Source organism: Setaria italica, chromosome IX (assembly GCF_000263155.2).
Source record: "Setaria italica strain Yugu1 chromosome IX, Setaria_italica_v2.0, whole genome shotgun sequence".
Classification (NCBI taxonomy): Eukaryota; Viridiplantae; Streptophyta; class Magnoliopsida; order Poales; family Poaceae; genus Setaria; species Setaria italica.
Genome location: NC_028458.1, coordinates 46,886,065 through 46,907,452, shown reverse-complemented (window position 1 = coordinate 46,907,452; position 21,388 = coordinate 46,886,065). Strand labels below are relative to the sequence as shown.

Here is a 21,388-nt window from a genome sequence, read left to right as displayed (position 1 = left end):
TAAGAGGGTTCCTAGGATTATCAAGATACTACAGAAAGTTCATCAGAAACTATGGTGTGTTAAGCAGACCGTTAAACAACTTGCTCAAGAAAAATATCCCATTTGTCGGGACCCCACAACTACAACAATGTTTTAAAACACTTAAGCAAGCTCTCACATCTGCTCCTGTATTGGCTCTGCCTGATTTCAACAAGGAGTTCATAATAGAAACTAATGCATCTGCAACTGGAATTGGTGCTGTCCTGATGCAGCAAGGACATCCAATAGCTTACCATAGCAAATCACTAGGTGTAAAAACTCAAGCCATGTCGACATATGAGAAAGAATGCCTAGCAGTGATCTTGGTAGTAACTAAATGGAAGTCATATCTTCAACACAAGGAGTTCACAATATTGACAGACCATAAAAGTTTGGTTCATCTAGGAGAGCAAAAGCTAGAGAATGGAGTACAACAAAAAGCATTCATCAAGCTTTTGGGCCTACAATACGAGGTGACATAAAAAAGGGGTTAGACAACAAAGCAGCAGATGCTTTATCAAGGTAGACAGATTCTGAGGTGCTATCAGCAATGTCAGTTAGCACACCAAAGTGGCTGGAAGTGGTGATAGAAGGTTACCAATAGGACCCAGATGCAAAAGTCCTCCTGACTGAACTAGCTGTAACTGGAACCAATGACAAGGGTTACTCATTAGTGGATGGACTGATCATATAAAGGGCAAAATTTGGCTGGGAAAGCACTCTGAGGCACATCAAGCCATCATGCTAGCTCTTCACAGTAGTGGCTTGGGAGGACACAGTGGAGTTACTGCCACCTATCACAAGATCAAAGCACTGTTTGCCTGGAATGGGATGAAGGAAGACATCAGGAAATACATAGCTGCTTGTGAGGTATGTTCCAAAGCAAAACCTGAGCATAATCGACTCCCAGGTTTACTACATCCTCTGCCCATACCACCAAATGCCTGGCATACAATCAGTATGGACTTTATTGAAGGCCTGCCCAAGTCCAAAAACTACAACACAATCCTAGTGGTCATAGACAAACTATCCAAATATGCTCACTTCATCCCATTGTCACATCCTTATACAGCTTTGTCTGTAGCCAATCACTTCTTGAATCACATCTACAAGTTACGTGGGTTGCCCCAAGTCATTATTTCAGACAGGGACAAAGTTTTTACTAGCACATTGTGAAAGGAACTATTCAGATTGTCTGAAACAACACTCAACATGAGTTCGGCCTATCACCCACAGACTGACGGGCAAACAGAGCGCCTCAACCAGTTCTTGGAAACTTACCTCTAAGTGGTCAGAGTGGCTAGCATTGGCAGAGTACTGGTACAACACAACACACCATTCTGCTCATGGCAAGACACCATTTGAAGTCTTATATGGTCAACCTCCAAGACACTTTGGCATGTCAGCAAGGGATACATGCGTCTCTGTGGATTTGCAAACATGATGCAAGTGATTCAGCAGAATCTGCAAAGAACTCAACAGCGAATGAAGGTGCAAGCTGACAAACATCGCCAAGAGCGAGAGTTTGCAGTAGGTGATCGGGTCTATCTCAAGTTACAACCACACATCTAGCAATCAGTCGTTCGGAGGTCCAGTAACAAGCTGTCCTACAAATACTTCGGCCCATATCTCATACTCCAGAAGGTGGGCAAGGTTGCCTACAAGTTGCAGCTTCCACAAGAGAGCAAAATCCACCCAGTTATTCATGTCTCTCAACTGAAAAGAGCCCTGCCTCCGAATACTACCATCAGTACTGATCATCATCTACCGATGTTGTTGCCTGACACTGCTTCAAAACCATGCAAGGTAATCGAATCTCGACTCCAACTGTGGGTAACTCAGTTGTTCCTTTTGTTTTGGTTCAGTGGGACAACATGCCACCAGAATGGTCCACATGGGAGAAGCTGTCCACGATACAGCAGCAGTGTCCTGCATTGACATCTCGGGGACGAGATGCAACTTAAGGAGGGAATGTCACAACCAGGGTACGCTCCACTGGGCTAGAGGCCATGTAATAGGCTAGCTGGGTCTGTGTGCCGTCTATCGGGCCGACGACCCCATTGACCGGGCCTGCTAAGGCAGTGCCTACATACACTGTACTCGCGATGGGTAAGGCATCAGAGAACAAACAGCTAAAGCTGAACCCTATCTTCTCCTTCCTCCTTGTCTTGCTCGAGATAGCGCCGCCGTGCTCCCCCCGCCGTGCGTGTCACCGGCTACAACCTCTAGTTATCCTGTGAACCTCCTAGGATCGTCACAGGCCGGCGGCGGGCGGGGGGCTGACCGCCGGTTGGCCGGGGGTGTTACAATTCGGCGGCATGGTGGTCGCTGGATCCGGCGACGTGAGACAGTGCGCCACTGATGGTGGAGGTGGAGCCGGCGAGTGAGACAGGCATCATATCCTTTCCTTTGGTAGAAGATGAGCGGTAGTGTGGTGGCTTGAGAGGTGTTCGATGGCCATCCTGTACCTCGGATCAGTTTAGCGACATCGGAGAGAGGCTTGAGAGGCTTGCGTGCATGGAAATGCTTCAAACCCAGACAAACAAACCAGGCATGAAAAAGCTGGCTAAGCAGTAAGCACGCAAGAGAGGTGTTGGGGAAGCCCATCTCACGGCCCATCAAGGCCGTGCAGAAAAACAAGCAAAGCAAGCATGAATTTCCCTGGGCCGCGGCCGCAACGTGAAGAATTTCGCTAAAAAAAGAAACAGAATGATTTAATTCTGGCATGAATCAAAGGAAACAGAAACAGAATGATTTGTTCAGGATCAACTATATCCACTATATGGGCGGGTTTGATTAGTACCTTAGACAGATGGTGGATGGACATGAACGGAAGAGGTAACTTTGACTTGTGAGTAATCCAAAGCATTTCAAATTTTGGTCCTAAATTCCCACAGCAACGACGTGATGTATCAAGTAGTGGATTGAGGTGGAATATAGGAAGAATTGAAGGGGAAATTAGTTCATTTTACAATCCATCAGTTCCACTCCAATCCTTTTTTATCCAAATAAGCCCTAAGGATTATAGCGAGAGCAAGTTGCTTCTCAATGCCTGCAGGAATTGTGATGTGTTCACTGATTCTCCGTATTTACCTTTACTTAATCTAGTACTGATTGGATTTGCTAGATTCCTTAAAGAATTTTCGTAAGCCCCTCAGCTAGCTACTGAATTGGGCAGTCACCTCTTGTTAATCGAACAAGAATTTGTTAGCTTGCTGTTCAGAACCTGTGAGGACCCTGCAAGCGCCTGCCTGAAACTGCACTCTGCCGGAGGTGCCATGGTGGCGAGCAGCGAAATGCGTGTACCAGAACAAGGTGGACCACGCCGCCAGCGAGTTCATGTTCGAGGACGCCGCCTCAGATCCCGCGCTGCCCCGCACAAAGTCCGTCCTCCGCGCCGCCGCGGAGACGGCGAGGCCGTGTCTTCTTCCGGGTCTGCGTCATGCCTGTCTTTCCTTCAGTTAGTTGGTTCAGAGCCCAAGCCTAACACCCACCGTGCATGAACCGTTGGCGCAGGCGACGGCGAGGGGCGAGGAAGGCATGGGCGCATGGCGCTCTTCCTCGACTACTGCGGCCACCGATGCAGAGGCTGAAATAACGATGCAACGCCTCGCGGCCTCGGCTCGTTGCTGTTGGCGCTAAAATTGGATCAAAACACAATTCCATTGCCGATTTTGATCGTGGAACCTCTATCTTAGAAAAGATTTCGAGTGCTCGAAATTTTTAGACCGACTAACATATTTGATATCCTTTTGTTCCGAGGATTTAGCCGGAAGCTTCTTATTTGGCTTCAGCTTTTCCTTTTCATCTTATGACGGTCTTTTGATTCAATGTTTTTCCAAACACCAATCTCGACTTTCTTAGGTTTAACCATCTTTGATTTTGATTTATTTTGTGATACCCTAGAAGAAGTGGTCAGACCGGTTTGCAAACCGGTCTGACCGGCTACGGCACAACCGGTACCTTTGCCTTTGTTTTGTTGCCCCCGAGTGTTGAAGTACTAGATATAGTCTCTATGCTCTTGCTAGTGGATTTTGGGTCAACAACTTCGGCTTGAGACTGCCGACTTGTTTCTTGACAACAACATCACAAGCTGGTGAATTTTTGCAAGGATCAACAATAGCATTAGCTGGATTTTCAATAGCCGACTTTTGACTAACATGAATTGAATCTGAACTATCCTCTTTATCAATCAGGGACTTGAGATAAAAATTCACAAAGTCGGATAGAGCATCATATAAAGTACCTGAGGATTGCATCTTTTTCAATGTGCCGATGGTGGATGGCGGCTGCAACTCCTTTATCTTGACGACTCCTTGATCAGTTAGACAATAACATGATAGAAGCAACTTTTCAGTAGCCAGATCGAATTCTTGCCAATATTCCATACAAAATTCTTTACATGACATTATGTTGCTAGGGTTTGATGGATCAGCCATGACGGCCAGATTCTTCAGTCCCCAACGGAGTCGTCAAAATGTGTTGGTGCAAATCTAGGGTTAACACATGAAAAGCACTCGAACATGCGGCGCATGAAGGGGCTCCTTACTGCTCCTCTGCACAGGTCGGTTAGACCGGTTTCATCGCGGAGCTCGGCGAAGATCCAACGAACGCCTGCTCGGGAGGGACCCCATTAGGGCAAGCACACCTTGGGTTGCCCTAGGCTTGGCAGGCCAGCTAGGACGCCTCCTCGTACTATGGAAATGAGAGAAGAATAGGATTTCCGCGTGGGAGCGAGAGAATGGTGGACATACTATGGAAATGAGAGAAGAATAGGATTTCCGCGTGGGAGCAAGAGAATGGTGGACAGGGGTGCGACGAGGTGGGAAATTCTAGCAAAATTGGGTAGGAGATGGGGTTTGAACCTTGGTAGGGGCATTTTGGGTGGACGAACTAACCACCACAGGTATGGATGAAAACTTAACTCTATTTGAATCGCTTTAAACAGGTGGTTCAACTGGTTGGACCAATGAACCATTGAACCGAGCATTTGACCGGTTCAATGTCCGATCTGGTCCTAATAACTGAGACCTGATCGTCCAGTTCTGCCAATTTTAACCATTAATAGTTGCATCAACAGTTGCAGTGAGAGAATCTTGGTTCATAGGTTGCAAACTTGTAATGCCTGCCTACCCAGGTTCAGAGGCATGGTCATGGCAAGATGCACGCAGGTGCTTCATTGCAGGAGAGGAGCAAGGGTATGGAAGCAAGGGATGGACGGAGCGAGGTGCCGCCATACATGCCGCTCCGGCTAGCCGCAGACAGCATGAAGCAGAGGAGCGTCTGCATCTCTTGTCCACCCAAAGCCCCACCCAAACACCAACCGCTCCTTGAGGCTCCGGACAACGTCGATCCACGCAATCGGGGGTGGGTGCGAGGTAGGAAGAAGGACGAAAGAGGTACCAAGGGACAGCTAGCGTCGGGCGGCACTCTGGCAATCGGCGGCGGAGGATTGGATTCCGTCCAAGATTTAAAAAAAATGCCCCTAAATTTTTTAAATAACCCCTGATTTTAATCGCGATCCGAATATTTGCAAAATACACCCTAGTTTTTTACATATAATCCCTAATTTGGATCGTGATGAATGATCGTGATCCGATTATTTGCATAAAAGCCCCCATATTGACTACTCTATATTAAAGCTACTGGACTAGGCAAGTTCTCGTGGCTTTGTTACTGTTCATGGACCCCACAGTTTCAATAGTTAAAAAAAGATTCTTCAGAGAAGACCCTAAACTTCCTTCTCCTCCGGCCAATCTACTTTTACCCAATTTTCTCTGATTCCGTGCAAGAAGCCAGGATGTGGAGAAGACCCTAGACCTCTTTCTCCACCCTAATCTTTTTTTTTTTTTGCATTCAATTTGTTTTGTTTCCGCAAGAAGCCAGCATGTCAGCGTAATGCAAAGCTTCATCCACGAGCTCATCCTGATTAGTGCACTGTAGTGGTGTACCATTTGTATTTGTTTATGTGGCATTATGGCTTATTTGATGCGTGTTTCTTATGGAGAATCTTTGCACTTTTCCATCTCTTTTATTGAAATTGATTGTTTTACCAGATCAACCCGTTATAGATGTCTCAATGGTGAATGGTACTTAGACCATTCTTACTATTATTGATCAACTATTGAACACGGTGTGCACGATCTTAGATAATTGAGAATCAAATTATTAATAGCTGTGCAATTCCTTCGCTCTTTTTTTTTATAATTTCTACATGTCTTTACTATTTTTGGAGTTTTCTTCAAAATGGGCAACCATTCAATACAGGTTTACAGTTTTAAAGTATATATTTTTTTATATGATACATGTACTCTTAAGTTGGAGGAGCTTCTTACAGTTTTTTAAAGATCACTATAAGAGTATTATTCATCACTAGCTACTTCCGATTGAGTTTTTTTTTTGGGTATAGGCGCGCAAAGCGCGCCAATCCGCCTAGTTTTCATATAAGCCCCTGGTCCGGTCAGATATATCAGGGGCCGCCCGCCCATCCAGCGCCGCCCGCAGTCGTCCCAGAACCGTCAAGCTCCATCCTTAGGACCACTAAGCTCTCCACCCACCCAGCTACACCTGCAGCCGTATCTGACCGGACGCCAGACGCGCGCCATTCGCGGATTCGCCCCGCGACTGAGCTCACATCCACTGGCCATGACGAGCTCCGGCGGTGCTGGATCCGAGACGCTTTTGTGGGGATTCCACACACACTCTGCCTCCGACGGTGCTCGTGGCGATGGCGCCCGCCGCTGCCAGCAAGCACCGCCCGGAAGCAAGAAGTGCAGAGGCTGCTCTCTGAAATGCTGCACCAGCAGCAGAGGCTCCGGCTGACATGGCAGTGAGTGACTAGTGGGATTCAACTTTTTCATCGCCGTCCAGTTGTGCCTGTCGATCATGGCGACATAGAGAGGCGCCGTGGTCTGTGGTCGAAGCAACGGGGGCACATTGGCAGATTGGCTAGCTCAGCCCAGATTCTGAATTTGTCAGAAGCCTGAATGCTCTGTTTCCTTTCTGATATTCGAAGAGAGCTCAGATCACAGCACAAGCACGTACAAGGTGTATCTTTAGAAAGCATGTTTGGATATGGTGGCGAGTGGGGCTCAGGAGAATAGAAGGGAGAATAGAATGAAACGTTTTTTTTTAACCAGTGGCATTGGTGGGTAATTACCCACCAACTCCACGAGGAGGTTTAAAAGAGAGGTTTCTGGAGTAGCAAAAGAGGTGCTTCAAAACTCCACCTCCATTTGCACTACAGCTCCATGGAGTTGGCAACTCCATGGAGTTTTGGAGTTGGGATGTTTGGCTGAATTTTTTGATGGAGTTGCTGGAATTTAGGAGTGGAGCCGTGCCAAACAGGGCCTAAGCCGCTGCATCAACTCTAGCATGCATCAGGCTCCCGAAGACGCGCTCACACATGAGCTCAAGTTATTGAAAGCAAAAGAACAGACCTAACACTACCCTGAACAAAGTAGAATTACCAACATTCTACCCCTGATCCTAGTATGTTCACTTCAGTTTGACAACGCCGATCCGTTCGCACAGCTCCTGGAACTTCACGCGTCCGAGCGACTTTGTCAGGACATCCGCAAGCTGATCATGAGTACTTGCGTAGTCCAGCTTGATCTTCCCGCTCTCCACGCATTCACGTATGTAATGGAATTTTGTATCAATATGTTTACTTCTATCGTGGAGAACGGGATTCTTACTGAGTGCAATGGCGGACATATTGTCCATATTCAAGCTCGGCGGCGATGACTTTGCTCCCGTCATGTCATCCATCAGCCGCAAGAGCCACGCCGCTTGACACGCCGCCGCGGCGCCAGCAATGTATTCAGCTTCGCAGGACAAGAGCGCCACCACTTTCTGCTTCTGGGATTGCCACGAGATTGGCATGCCGTCGAGGAAGAAGATGATGCCCATGGTGCTCTTCCTGTCGTTGATGTCTCCCCCCAGATCACTATCACTGAAACCCACCAGGAGGGGCTCCTCGTTCTCTTGCTCGGTGTAGATGATTCCGCAGTTGATGGTGCCGGAGATGTATCGCAGGAGGTGTTTCACGGCCGCCAGATGATCTTGCTTGGGATTCTCCATGAATCTGCTGACGAAGCCGACGGCGAACGTGATGTCTGGCCAGGTGTGCACAAGATACCGCAGGCTTCCAATCAAGCTCCGGTACATGGCGGCTTCCACCTCCGCCACCGCACTGTCCTTCGTGAAATTCAGGCGCACCTCCATTGGGGTCTGGCAGGGGTTGCAGCCCTCCGGACCGGCCTTCTCCAGCAGCTTGCGCGCGTACGCCGCTTGGCCTAGCATGACGCGCCCTCTGCTCTGCTTCACCTCGATCCCGAGATAGTACAAGAGCAACCCCAAATCACTCATGCGGAACAGACACAACATCTCACCTTTGAACGCCTTGACCTCCTCCGCACAGGCTCCTGTGATGATGAGATCATCGACGTAGATGCCGACAACCACCCACGACGCCGCCGCACCTCGAGTGTGCAGCCCGTGCTCCCTGGAGCATCTGGTGAAGCCAAGCTCACGTAGGCTGCTGTCCAGCTTCTGATTCCACACGCGCGGGGCCTGCTTGAGCCCGTACAGTGCCTTCTTCAACCTCAGCACCTTCCCTTCATGTCCAGCAGCCACAAATCCAGGCAACTGTCGCACATACACCTCTTCCTGTAGATCACCATTAAGAAACGCTGACTTGACATCCATGTGATGCACAAGCCAGCCTCCCCATGCCACCATGGTGAGCAGCATCCTCACAGACTCCATCCCGGCCACCGGCGCAAACACCTCGTCGTAGTAGACCCCGACCTGCTGAACATATCTCTTCGCAACCAGCCAGGCCTTGTGCTTGACAATGATGCCCTGCTCATTGCGCTTCAATTTGAAGACCCATTTTAGACCAATTGGACGATGTCCTAGTGGGAGGTCGATGAGGAATCATGTGCTGTTCTTCTTGATCGAGGCCATCTCCTCGAGCATCGCCTTCCTCCAGCTTTCATCGCCGCGTGCCTCCTCAAATGTCGTGGGCTCATCCCCAACCGCGAGCATCAGCTCTTCGTCTAGGGTCCGCCCAGCCAAGCCTGGTGGTGACGAGGGGCCAAGGACGTTATCGAGGGTGCAGAATCGTAGAGACGCATCGTCGTCGTGCTCTGCATCAAGGTCCAGCGCCCCGCTCAATGTCGAGGCAAACTCCATCGCCTCCCCTGGTGTGTCGAGTGGCACCGCCGTGGTGGGCATGCGTGGCCCCTGGCCTCCCATGGGCGTCGTCATGCTCCCCGTTGTAGGTGTTCATGGCGACGCAACTACTGATGGCACCGGAGAGATTGGTGATGTAGACCCAAGCGTCACTTCCTCGGCTCCACGCTCCCCCGATGAGCCAGAGCCTGCGGACACCATCATGTACTTGACGTGGAAAGGCTTGTCGCCGTCAACCGGCCCGGCTCCCTTCTGTGCGCCCCAGTCCCAGCTTCGATCCTCCTTGAACACAGCATCATGGGAGATATGGACGTGACGCGACTCCGGGTTGTAGAAGCAGTACCCCTTTGTTCCTGGTTTGTAGCCGACGAAGACCATGGGCGTGCTCCGATCATCGAGCTTGGCGAGGTGCTTGCCGTCGTTCTTGACATGTGCAACACAGCCGAAAGTGCGGAGGAAGTGGACGGGGGGCTTGGAGCCATGCCATACCTCATACGGAGTCTTGCCATCGACGCTCTGCGTGGAAGCTCTGTTCAGGATGAACACGGCCGTGGTGACCACCTCCCCCAAAACCAGTTCGGTAGCGCCTTCGCCTTCAACATGCTTCTAGCCATCCCTATCACCGTTTGATTCCACCGCTCGACCACCCCATTCTGTTAGGGGCGTGTACGACTCCTTGCCTAGTGCAGTACTTCGCGAACGCATGCGTCGTGAACTCGCCGCCACGGTCAATGTGCAGCGTGTGCATCTTTCTCCCGGCCTCCACTTCAGCACCCGCCTGGAACCGCACGATGGCATCTGCAGCTTGGTCCTTGGAGCTCAGGAGCACCAGCCACATGTAGGCATGTAGCAACTCAGGTCGTCAACGAGGAGGAGGAACAGCTTGTTGCCGCTCGATGTTGCCGGCGTTACTAGCCCGCAGAGATTGTCGTGGACCAGTTCGAGCTTGTTCTCCGCGCGATACTTTGCTTCGGACAGGAACGCGAGATGCGGTTGCTTCCCGGACAAGCAGCTGTCGCAGACTTGGTGATGTGGTTGATGTGCGGCAACCCACACACCATGCCTTCACGGGCCAGCTTCTGGAGTGTGCGGAAGTTCAGGTGGCCGAACCTCGCGTGCCAGCACCATGCCGCACCACCTCCCTGCACCACTAGGCACACCGGCCTCCTGATGTCGAGCTTGAGGACGTAGAGCCGGTTCGCCGCGCGCGTCACCTTCTCCAACAATCGCTATCGCTGGTCCCAGATCCTGAGCATGCCATCTTCAATCGGGATCTTGTACCGCCCCTCGTCGAGCTGCCCCAAGCTGATGATGTTGGCGATGAGGCGTGGGATGTGGTACACCCCCTCGAGCGCATGGTTCTCCCCATCCTTGCACTTGAAGAGGACAGTGCCGCGCCCTTCAATGCCAACGACGGAGCCATCACCAAACTTCACGGTGCCATGGATGCCGGTGTTCAGCTCAGAGAAGGCAGACCGTGTGCCCGTCATGTGGTTGGTGGCCCCTGTGTCGAGGATCCATCGGGTGGACTCCCCCTCGCGCCCATCGCCCAGCTGAACGAAGAGCTTGTTCTCCTCAAGGTGGATCGGGGCAGATTCCACCGACCTCGATGGCGATGCGGGTGGTGGTGGCTGGGAGGATGAGGTGGCATTGACTTCTGCAGTGGCAAGCATCAACATGGGCTCCTCCCCTTCTTCAGCTTGGGCTACATGGGCCGCCTCGTCACGCTTCTTCTTGCGGCACTCACAGGCCCAATGGCCCTTCTTGCCGTAGTACTTGCACTAGTCATCTTCGATGGGCCCGTTCACTCCATCCGTTGCGGCCCTTGCCCCATCCTCGCTCGCGGCCCCTTCGCTGGCTTGACCCTGAGGATGAGCCGTCACCACCGAGCTGCAACCGCGGCGTGACGCGCGCGACTAGCTCTTCCTCAGTGAGGTTGAGCCAGCCTGTCGCGCCACTGCTTCCGCCGAGGTCGTGGCGTTCCTCTGCCGCCTTGAGCCTCCCGATCAGCTCCTCCACCGAGAGCTCGCTAAGGTCAAGTAGGGTCTCAATTGACATGGCAATTTGACAATACCTCATGGGAAGCGCCTGGAGAAACTTGCGAACGATCTCCTCTTCAGTGCAGCCGTCGACGAGGACTGCGAGCTGATTCACGAGCCCGTTGATCCGGATGTCGAAGTCATCCACCGTCTCCCCGTCGCGGAACTTAAGGGCGTTGAAGTCACGGTGCAGTGTGTTCGCCTTGGCCTTGCGGACGCGCTCCACACCGATGTGCATCCTCCTAATCGCGTCCCACGCGATCTTGGTGGTCGCCTTGTTGGCAATCATCCCCATCATCTCTGCCGGGACCGCCTTGGAGACCACCTCCAGCGCCATGCGGGCCTCCACGTAGTCGTCGGTGCCCATGCTCACCGCCACCCACAAGCCCCTTGCCTGCAGCATCACGAGCATGAGCACTGCCCAGTCGAAGTAGTTCGTCTTCGTGAGCACCAGGAAGGAGCCGCCGCTGCTGATCTCCTTGGTGACACAGTGGATCACCAGACCTCTCTCGCCACGGCCACCGCTGCCTTCGGGTGTGCCTTCGCTAGTTCCACTGCGGCTCCGCACCACCGTGTGTCCCTAACGGTGGCGGCGTCTGCCAGCGAGTCCGCCGTGGTGGCGAGGCCGAGCGTGGACGCGCCATGAACGCCTACTTGATTGCTTGATCGCGGTCCCAGCGCTGGTAACTGGCTCTGATGCCAATTGAAGCCTACACCGCCGGCAATTGCTCGCCGGAGACGAAGAAGACAACCCCTGGAACACACACAAACGCACGCGAACACCTGGAACGCAAAGAACTTTTTGTGCCGCAACCAAGCGACGTTTTCTGAATCTTTCATTGCTTAAATAGAGGAAACAAACTACCGGCCGCAGCCGCTAACTCCATGAACGCACGCACGCCATGTTGCCCAGACTTGTCGCGCCATCCCATGACGAGGTTTCATGCCGTGCGCTAAGACTCTGAAAAACCGGAACTAACTAAGCCGCTGCATGAACTCTAGCATGCATCAGGCTCCCTAAGACGCGCTCACTCATGAGCTCAAGTTATTGAAAGCAAAAGAACAGACCTGACACTACCCTGAACAAAGTAGGATTACCAACATCGAAAACAGCGCATATCTGATGCGTTTGGCCTATCCTTTTGATGTTTTCATGGTTCAGTTTCTCTGTTGTGAAATTCAATAGAATGGATCTTTACAGAGTAGGAAATTCTGAAGGACATTAAAGTCAATCTTTTATTCATCCTTCAGACCTCATACTTCACCTCTATGCCCGTCTGAGTGATGATGTTTCTTGAGAAATAAGGGCAGAGAGCGAAAATTGGGAATGAGATAGATTGCTGACTGACAATACTACCTACTGTCCACTGTTCTCAATTGTCCATGGATATCTTACGAATGGGCTTGATATTATTCAGCACACTGTTATTCTTTCCCTTCAGGACAATTGGTTATGATTGTGTCCCAATCTCAGTGTCTTTTGATAAATTGCAACCATTCATATGTATCATCGATTTCCATTATCATCGAAGAAATACCACAAGAGGCATGTCATCAGTGTGTGATTCTCGAATCCTGCATATTCACCTAGTTTAAAACAAGGCATGTGCACTTGGAGTTTGAATGATCACAGATAGAGAAGATACGCACAGTGACACCTACTGTTTCGTATACTTCAGAAAGAAAATGGCTAGTGATTCAATTCTCCGCCATATGTACTCATTCATACATCCATGTCTTCTAGGTTCTGACGAGATCAAAACATCGTGCGGATGAATCCACCGTCTACTCCCGGCCGAGGTTTGCCGGTTCTGAGTTCTCACTTTCCCCAATTGATACCACAATCTTAAGCCTACCGAGTTTAGGAAACCAAATCTTTACAGTTCTTCGCGAGATGCTTTCTGATCACTACCCTGTACTAACTATGACCTCAAGATCAACTGCTTTTGCCTTTTCTACAACCAGTACTTTTGTCAGTTACAACCAAAATTTCAAGGAGTGACTGAGATGAAGCTGTACATCAATTCATCTCCCAGCAATGCTCTTCAAGCTGAATGAGATGGAAAAGAAAAATTGCCTGTTGAATTGGTTATTTACAGTCTTGTTGAGTTGTTTCAGAATCCCTTTGGCGTGTGGATGACGTTACAGTACTGTAGTCTTCCTGGGAAGAACCGAAGAAGAGAGCACTTCCTTGATGCTGCTTACAAGATTCTTAGTTTCCTGGCCATACGAAATAGGGTTCCTTGATTAGGTCTGTGGAAATGTTCACAAGTCCAGTATATCAATAAAAAATATGGCCATATCCAATAAAGATAAAGCTCAAACGATCTAGATATGAACATAGTGTATATATAAATAGCAAAAGCTATGAATTTAGAAATACCAAAACGACTTACAATTTGAAAATTTGGGATAGAGAGAGTACTGCTTCTCAGTTTTCACTGTACTGCATGTGACTTCGCGTCAGCTAGCTAGATCGAAGGTTACAGCTAGGTGGATCGCTGTTTCGACTTTGGCATTATATTAGGACTACTCGAGTATTAAACAAAATTATCTCAACCACCGAAGCCTAATTTCATGGTTTCTGTGTCTAATTGCCAAGGAATGAAAGGATTATTCCAACCCAACGGCGTGGAGGCACATGATGAGCACGCATCATTCGTGGACGCAGTCAATATGGTATGAACTACTCTCGATCGCCTGATAGGCTGATATGGACGGAAGACATCTATATCTAATGCTGTAAATGGGAACCTATCAGTCTGATTAGAGCGGACCAATTAGGATTATCCTGCTTAAAGAAGCGGGAACGTAGTGTATGGTACACGCCTTACACGCACGCGACACGGCACGCCCTTAAATAGCTCGCCGCTTACGCGCCGTGGCGGCGATCGACCACCTGCTAGTTTGTCAGCAGCGCGCGGTGTAACTTGCTAGGGGCCGAGACACGACGATGGACGCCGATGGCGGTGGCACTGCCCCAGCGCCGGCGTCGCACGGGCACGCCGGCGTCTCCAACCGCGCCTCGACGGCGCTCGCGGCCGTCAGCGTCTTCCTCATCCTGCTCTGCCTCTTCTGGCGCTTCATCTGGCAGTGCCTGAAGCACGAACGCAGAGGCGGTCCCTCCAGCGCTGCCGCTACAGCTACCTCCTCCTCCTCGTCGGCGTCCACTCCGCCACCGTCATGCCCGTCTCGGGACGGGGCGGCGGCCTACGTGGCAGGGGAGGCGGCGCGCCGCACGCCTCGCGCGACGACGAAGGCGACGTCGTCGCCGCTCCCGGTGTTCGTGCGCGTGGCGGCGGCGGGATTCGGCGCGGAGAAGGTCGACTGCGCGGTGTGCCTGGCGGAGCTCGGGGACGGTGAGGCCGCCACGCGGCTGGTGCCGGGCTGCGGGCACGGGTTCCACGCGGAGTGCATCGAGGCGTGGTTCCGCGTCAACTCGACGTGCCCGCTCTGCCGCGCCGCGGTGGCCGCGGCCGCCTCGGGGCAGAGCGCCGGAGAGGCTCCGCAGTACTGCAGCAGCGTATGGTAGCCCCCATTTTCTTCCCCTGTGCCGAACTTGCAACTGCTCGTTGCGTTTGTACGTCCGCGTAAAAATGCTGCGAATAGAATATTTCGATCATGGAAATGTTACATGTGAACTTGCTTTCTTGGTTGTTCTTCTTGAATCGTACTTGTGGCAATTGGCACTTGACACACCCATTTTGTAAGGCCAATTGATAAAGAAAACCTTGCCACGGGCGAAATCAAAAGGCACGTTCCGACGTTCGGCATCAGACAGAACCCATAAGGAATTTACGACGGACACAAGACCACCGACAACGGCAACAGTCAGACGGTAGCACACCGGGGACATTTGAGTATGCGACCCATGCCTGTCCGCGAAACCGTGCTGTGCCGTGTGCACCTTGTAGCCCCGTAATTCCGTAAATCAAAGGGCACTAGCCAGACTGGTTCTCTCCATAGCAAGAAATTACCGGCATGATGCGGCTATTTACTGAGAGCAGGTAAACTAATTTTTCCCACACGTTCCTTCACTGTCAACAGAGTAAGCTGTGTTATCAGCACTTCACCAGTGCCTGCCTGCCTGCCTTGCAGAGAAATTGCAGCCAACAGCTTAAAAGTTTTACAGTAATAAGAGCTACAATACCAGACAACTGCAGCCTGACGCTACAGGCGAATCACATATGTACACATAACCCAACATGTTCAGCCAATGTAGTCACGGAGGCACCAGGTTCAGCACAAGACAGACCGGGCGCGCAAGCACATTTTATTAGTTATTATCGTCCGCCGCACCTTGATCACTGCATCTCCTTCCCTCTGATAAGCTTCAGTTTTGTCCCAAGTACTACTACATAACAGTGGAGCAAGCTGCGAGCTCCAGAATGGGAGTTACTGTGGCTGGTCAATCGCAAGCGGCACCGTCTTCACCTGCATGTAGGGAAAGCAGAAGCCAATCAATCTTACAAGGAAGTAGTGCACTGTTTAGATAGATTTCTAGTTAATCTAATCTTGGTGGAACGGCATATTGAGCAAACAGAGTTGAGAACAGAGCCTACCAGCTCGCGGAACTTCAATATGTAGAACATCTCAAGGTATCGCCTTGTCTCCCGCCTCTCGAGCTTCGAAACATACTTCCAGAAACCGTAGACCCCAGCCAATGTCATCAACCTCTCAGAGTAAATCTTCCATGTGTACCTGGTATGTGCCACAGAGAAAACAAACATCACACACGAGACCATGTGAAAAAGAAGGCACGCACTCATGCTCACTAACAGGATTGGCAGCACCGACTTTTCGTATATGCGCTGAAGTCCTGCTTCAGATATTTTCACCCAGTGGTTGGGTTCTTGCTTGCTTCGTTCGAAGAAATCAGCCATCAGGTTAGCAGCCTGATCAGGATGGTAAGGGTCAATGTGGAAGCCTGAGATGCCATGCTCAATAATCTCAGCTGGCCCTCCATGGAGTGTCGCGAAAGTAGGAAGTCCACAGGTCATGGCCTCCACGACAGTGAGACCAAATGCTTCATAAAATGCTGGCTGCAGTAGTATGACGTCTCAAGTCAGTATGGAAGCCACTTGAACCATCCTTATGTCATCTATAGAAGAACCACTAACTTGTAAAGTTCAGAGCCTACCTGTACAAAGGCACCATGAGTATCAGCTATGTAGCGATAGAGCTCGCCGTTGCGGGCCCTGTTTGTCTGAGCAGAGATCCAACGGAACTGCCCGAACAAGTTGTAGGTTTTAATAAGTTCGTGCATCTTCTCTATCTCTGCAATCTCTTCTCTGTCCTTGGACTTCTTTACATCATTATACCCAGCGACGACAACAAGGTTTACCAGCTCTCTCAGCTTAGAGCATTTAGCAAAAGCTTCAACCAGTCCTGTTATGTTCTTCACCCTGTCAAGTCTTGCCATGGAGAAGAGGATGGGTTTTGATCGGTCATCCAGATACCCACTGCAAATTAGAGGAACAATTGTCATTGTCAGAAATAATCAAAGAGCAATATGTCAACAGTATCTACAATCCTCCAAATAAAAATCGTGTCAAGTACATTATCACGAAAAATAAATCTTAAAACGACCCAAACCAGTAACCATACCATCAGCAGTGACTTCAGAGACCAAATTAGAAAAGTATTGCAGGAGACATCCACATAAACTCCTTAACTAAAGAACCTCAAAAAAGGACCAAAGTAACATAAAGTACTCACATGTGTTCATCATTTTGCTCTGGATCATAAATCAAACTTTCTATTGAACCATGAAAAGAAGTGAGCCGCTTGGCCTTCTCAGTGTGTGGAAAATATATTGACATGTCCGCTCCAGGAGAGACTATATTGAACTTTGGATCAAAGACATCAATCCCATGGACAACACGGTACAGACCAGGAAGAGTAAAAGCTGTGTGGCTCTCATACTGTCCAACAGTGTTTTTGCTGAGATGAAAAAAATTAAAATAAGTATGAGCATCTTCTAGGAAATGAATGATAGCTAGTATCCATATGTGATAAGAACCCATGCAAGAGTAATTTGAAAAGCTTGGATTGTACATTTGCACATCCTACCTGGTTACAACCAATACGGTATCTTAAAATTAGCATATTATTTCGTTTAAGAAAAGTTAGTATATTAGTTGCATGTGTGTACTTGATTCAATATGCTTATTTGTGCGATCAAATTAATTAGCAAATGATGAAGTCAAAAAGTTAATTACAACGGCCAACAGGAAAGAGAAGAAAACCTTCCAGCAATTTCTTGGTATGTGCTGGTGATGATAAAATCAGCATTGTTCATAGAAATTATATCAGCAGTGAATTGACAAGAGAAATGATACTTCTCATCGAACTTCTTCCAGTATATGTCTGAATCTGGATATTTTGTCTTTTCCAGAGCATGAGCAATATTGCACTGCAAGGAATGTGCTGGTATAATTAGTGAAGAAACAAGTGCAAGACCACAAGTAAAATTAACAAGTCATACCTGGGTAATTCCCATCTTATAAGACAGCAAGGATGCCACAAGATTTCCATCACTGTAGTTTCCAATTATGAAGTCCGGAGTGCCCTGTAATTCTGCAGCAATTTCACCAGCAGCGTCCTGTGTAAAACAAAATAATTACAGCCTTTTATCAAATGAGAAACAAAAACACTGTATTGAAGTAGCAAAACTCAGGCAAGACTAAAAAACTGATACACAGAGAAGTTATGCATATGAGGAATCAATGTTTGTAAAGAACAATACGGAACCAATGATACTCGCCTCAGCAAATCTCTCCAAGTATGGCCAGACATCAAATCTTGATATCCATTTCTTCAGTATACCATTTTCATTTCTAAAAGGAACTCGTAATATGTATGTATGCTGTGTTCCACTAATTCTCTCAAGCCGCTGATTGCATGATGTCCCTTTTGCATCTGGTATCAGCCGAGTAACCTGAACCACATAATAAAAAGAAAATGAAAAAAATAATTAAAAGTGCTTCTTTTTCCTTTAAGAAAGTTAAAAGAAACTGTACCAGTATACAACAGCACCAAAAAATAGAATGGAACAGCTGAACAAAGCAACTCAGCATGTACAGAGAAAATATAGCTCCTACCGATGCTAAACTTGAAACATGTCAAATAAAAAATGAACTTACAATGAGAATCTTTGGGGTAACATCAAGCCCTTGTTTCTTTAACCGAAGAACCATCTCATTCTCTAATGCACGAACTTGGTCCAGTATATAGACAATCTGACACCAACAAAGTAAACTCATGACATGAGATACATACAGTGAAGGGTCGTGAAAAAGATTGATCTGTTAAACATCATGGTCAACGTCCTCAATTTACCTGTCCTCCTGTGTCTGGCAAACCTAATACATTAGCTTGACCAAAGTATCCATGAGGGGATACTACAACAACATTAAAAATCATGGGGATCCTTCCCAAGAATGTCTCCAGTGTAGATGGATCAGGGGCTTGAAGGATATCCAGAAGTAGATGAATCATTTCCAAGATATGTTCAGCTGTATCCCCCCAACCTTTCTCCAGGCCCCATTCTTGAAATCTGAATGTTACCAAAAGAAAAAAAAACATATACATGTGTTACAGCTAACTGTTCTTCTAGAATGTGACATATTCCATCAAATTTTATTATATGTCAAAGAGATACTGCAGTTCATTCTAGAAAAGATACATATGCAAAACCAGATCGATGGTATGTCAACATGACCAGTATATAATGCTTACACAAGGGCAAGCAAATGCTTGTTTGGAAGAACTGAGTATACATGAAACTTAAGTTGTTGGAAGTATTGTTCGTCAAAAAGGTTTCTAGATCGGCTTTGAGAAACCTAAAACCTATAGCAAATTGAAAGCTAAAGTAGTTCACAACTGGTCATTGCAGGATTGAGAAACTCAAACCCCAGCAAGTAGTCACTACCAAAAAGTGCCAAACTACTACCATCTAAGTACTATAGGAAACTAGCATTCAGCTCAATGTGGTAGATCAAACTTACTGATAAGCAAATTGTGAGTATGGTGTGTCAGCTGGGAGCTTTGACAAGTGCTCCTCAGCTTTGGTCAGCACAGACTGAAGCCTCCCCAAGCTCTGGATCCTATCGTTTAGCATCATAACCTATAACCAATAACCACACACGTATAGCTTTCAGTATCAACAGTAACATCATACATATGTAAGACCCAAATTTCCATCTGTAGCACAACTTACATGCCCCTTGTGCCGGTGGCCACGGAGGAAATCCAGCAGGGGCTCCAGGCAATCCCTGTTGCGGAACATGATCGAGGACAAGTGTCGATTGAGAAACTGCACGCCATTTCCAATAGACGATGACCGATTAGGGCGCGGGACTGAGACATTGAATGGCTCGAAGTCAAGCTCAAGCAAGTAGGGATCATTGTGCCTGCCATTTTGGATACAGTTCAAATTTGTGGTGATAAGAGTACTAAGAATAGACAGGATACTTAAGATGCTCCTATAACAAAGTGATACTGAATATTACGGCTAAACATAAAAACAGTGCAAAAGATGCTCATTATATCAGGGATCTCTCAAAAGCAAAGCTCCGGTCTCTAGCACAGAGCCACAGATCAACCCTGAAAGGTACTTTTTACCAATTTATTGCATACATCAATCTAGGAAACGATATAGTCCGAAAGTTGTTAGCAGCTTATTTCGTCCTCAAGCATGTGCCTAAACAAAATACAGATTTGCCATATTTACCACTCAATTGGAGCGTCAACGTGAATGGGCCACCACAAAGCTAATCAACTGACCCACAATTTAGGAAACAGTTTATTGTTGCTCCGACCCAAGTCAATTCCGTATTTCCGTGCGCCGTGATCCCCTGACTTGCTGAAGTAAAGTCAGAGCTCAACAGTACTTCGTGACTTTTGATGATTTTAGTCAGTTCGTTCACAGATGGATGGCTCAGTGCACGTGTGCTACGGTAAAAATCGGCAAAGTCAGACTGCATTTCACCAGGACTCAGATCATTGTTTATTTCGGTGACTTTGCTTAGAGAAGTCGGACCGAATTTTGTGATGTTCCCCTCTCCGAAACCACGAGTAACCGCCCAATAGGCCCACGTCCGCCCACCAAATCGAACAACAAAGTACTAGTGACCACGACCACTTTGACGCGAAAACGCGCTAAATTAAACTGACCACCACAAACTTCCTCAAAAAGCAAAGCAGAGGATAGGAACAGGGGATGGGGAAGCAGCACATACTGGCCGTCGACGAGCGCCTCCTTGAAGCACAGGTACTCCGGGATGGTGAGCTGCTCGACGCTGAGCTCGTGCACGTTGACGCGGACGTACTCCCACACCCCCGGCCGCGGGCGCACCGCGATGGCCACGAACGGCGGAACCACGATCGCCTCCTGCGCGGAGCGGAGGACGTCGAGGAAGGAGCCCTCGGCGAGCGCGCGGCCCTCGGAGCCCTGGACCTCGTCGAGCGCGTCGAGGATGTGGTGCGGCTGCAGGATGCACGTCCCCTTGTTCACGTACCTGCCGCGGCCGCCGCATCAGAGGAACAGCCGAACAATCAGAGGCCAGCGGCGAGGGATGATCGGGGCTTTGGGGGGCGGCGCTTACTTGGAGAGGAGGGCGACGAGCTCGTTGCGGTGCGCGTGGAGGGTGTCCTCGACGCGGTCCCGGATGCTCGGGGTGCGGTCCAGCTTCGGGGCCGACATGGCTGCCGGCTCGGCTTCGTTCAAGCGCGCTCCTGCCCGGTGGCCCTCTGCCGCGAGTGGTGGTGTGGTGCGGTGGCGACGGTGGTGGTGGTGAGGCGAGAACAGAGCAGGGAGGTGCCAGATGCCCAACTTTATACGACGCACGCGGCGTGGTCGCGTGGAACCGCGCGGTGCAGCGCTCTGCGGACGCGTAGCCCCGCCACGCGAACCGCGAACGTGTGCCCGCAGACCCGCACGTCCGTTCGTGGGCCCCAAGTGTCAGTGGATCTAGTGACATGCTCCTCAGCGTGACGGGTTGCGTACTTGCGTGGCGGCGTCTAGAAAGAACGTTGGGCCGTGCCTCGCTGATGCGTGGGCCCCCCAAGCGGGGCCGGCATGTCAGTGACATGAAACTTCCAAGTCCGAAGGAAGAAAGGCGCTGCAGGTG

General features: G+C 49.4%; 2 protein-coding genes across 2 annotated transcripts; one reads left to right on the top strand and one right to left on the bottom strand.

The window, feature by feature from the left end:
- The first annotated feature begins 14,208 nt into the window (after positions 1-14,208).
- Positions 14,209-14,787, top strand: LOC101756099 (E3 ubiquitin-protein ligase EL5). The gene has a single exon (XM_004986945.3). The coding sequence runs from the start codon at positions 14,209-14,211 to the stop codon at positions 14,785-14,787; it is 579 nt and encodes a 192-aa protein (XP_004987002.1).
- Positions 14,788-15,218: 431 nt separating this feature from the next.
- LOC101784175 (sucrose synthase 4) lies at positions 15,219-21,068 on the bottom strand. The gene is made up of 14 exons (XM_004984383.4): positions 20,864-21,068; positions 20,498-20,776; positions 19,477-19,669; positions 19,265-19,383; positions 18,597-18,813; positions 18,401-18,496; positions 18,022-18,195; positions 17,743-17,859; positions 17,504-17,670; positions 16,974-17,198; positions 16,396-16,717; positions 16,053-16,297; positions 15,818-15,956; positions 15,219-15,689 (listed from the first exon to the last, which is right to left on the bottom strand). The coding sequence occupies exons 1-14, from the start codon at positions 20,959-20,961 to the stop codon at positions 15,651-15,653; spliced, it is 2,430 nt and encodes an 809-aa protein (XP_004984440.1). The 5' UTR covers positions 20,962-21,068; the 3' UTR covers positions 15,219-15,650.
- Between the last annotated feature and the right edge of the window lie 320 nt (positions 21,069-21,388).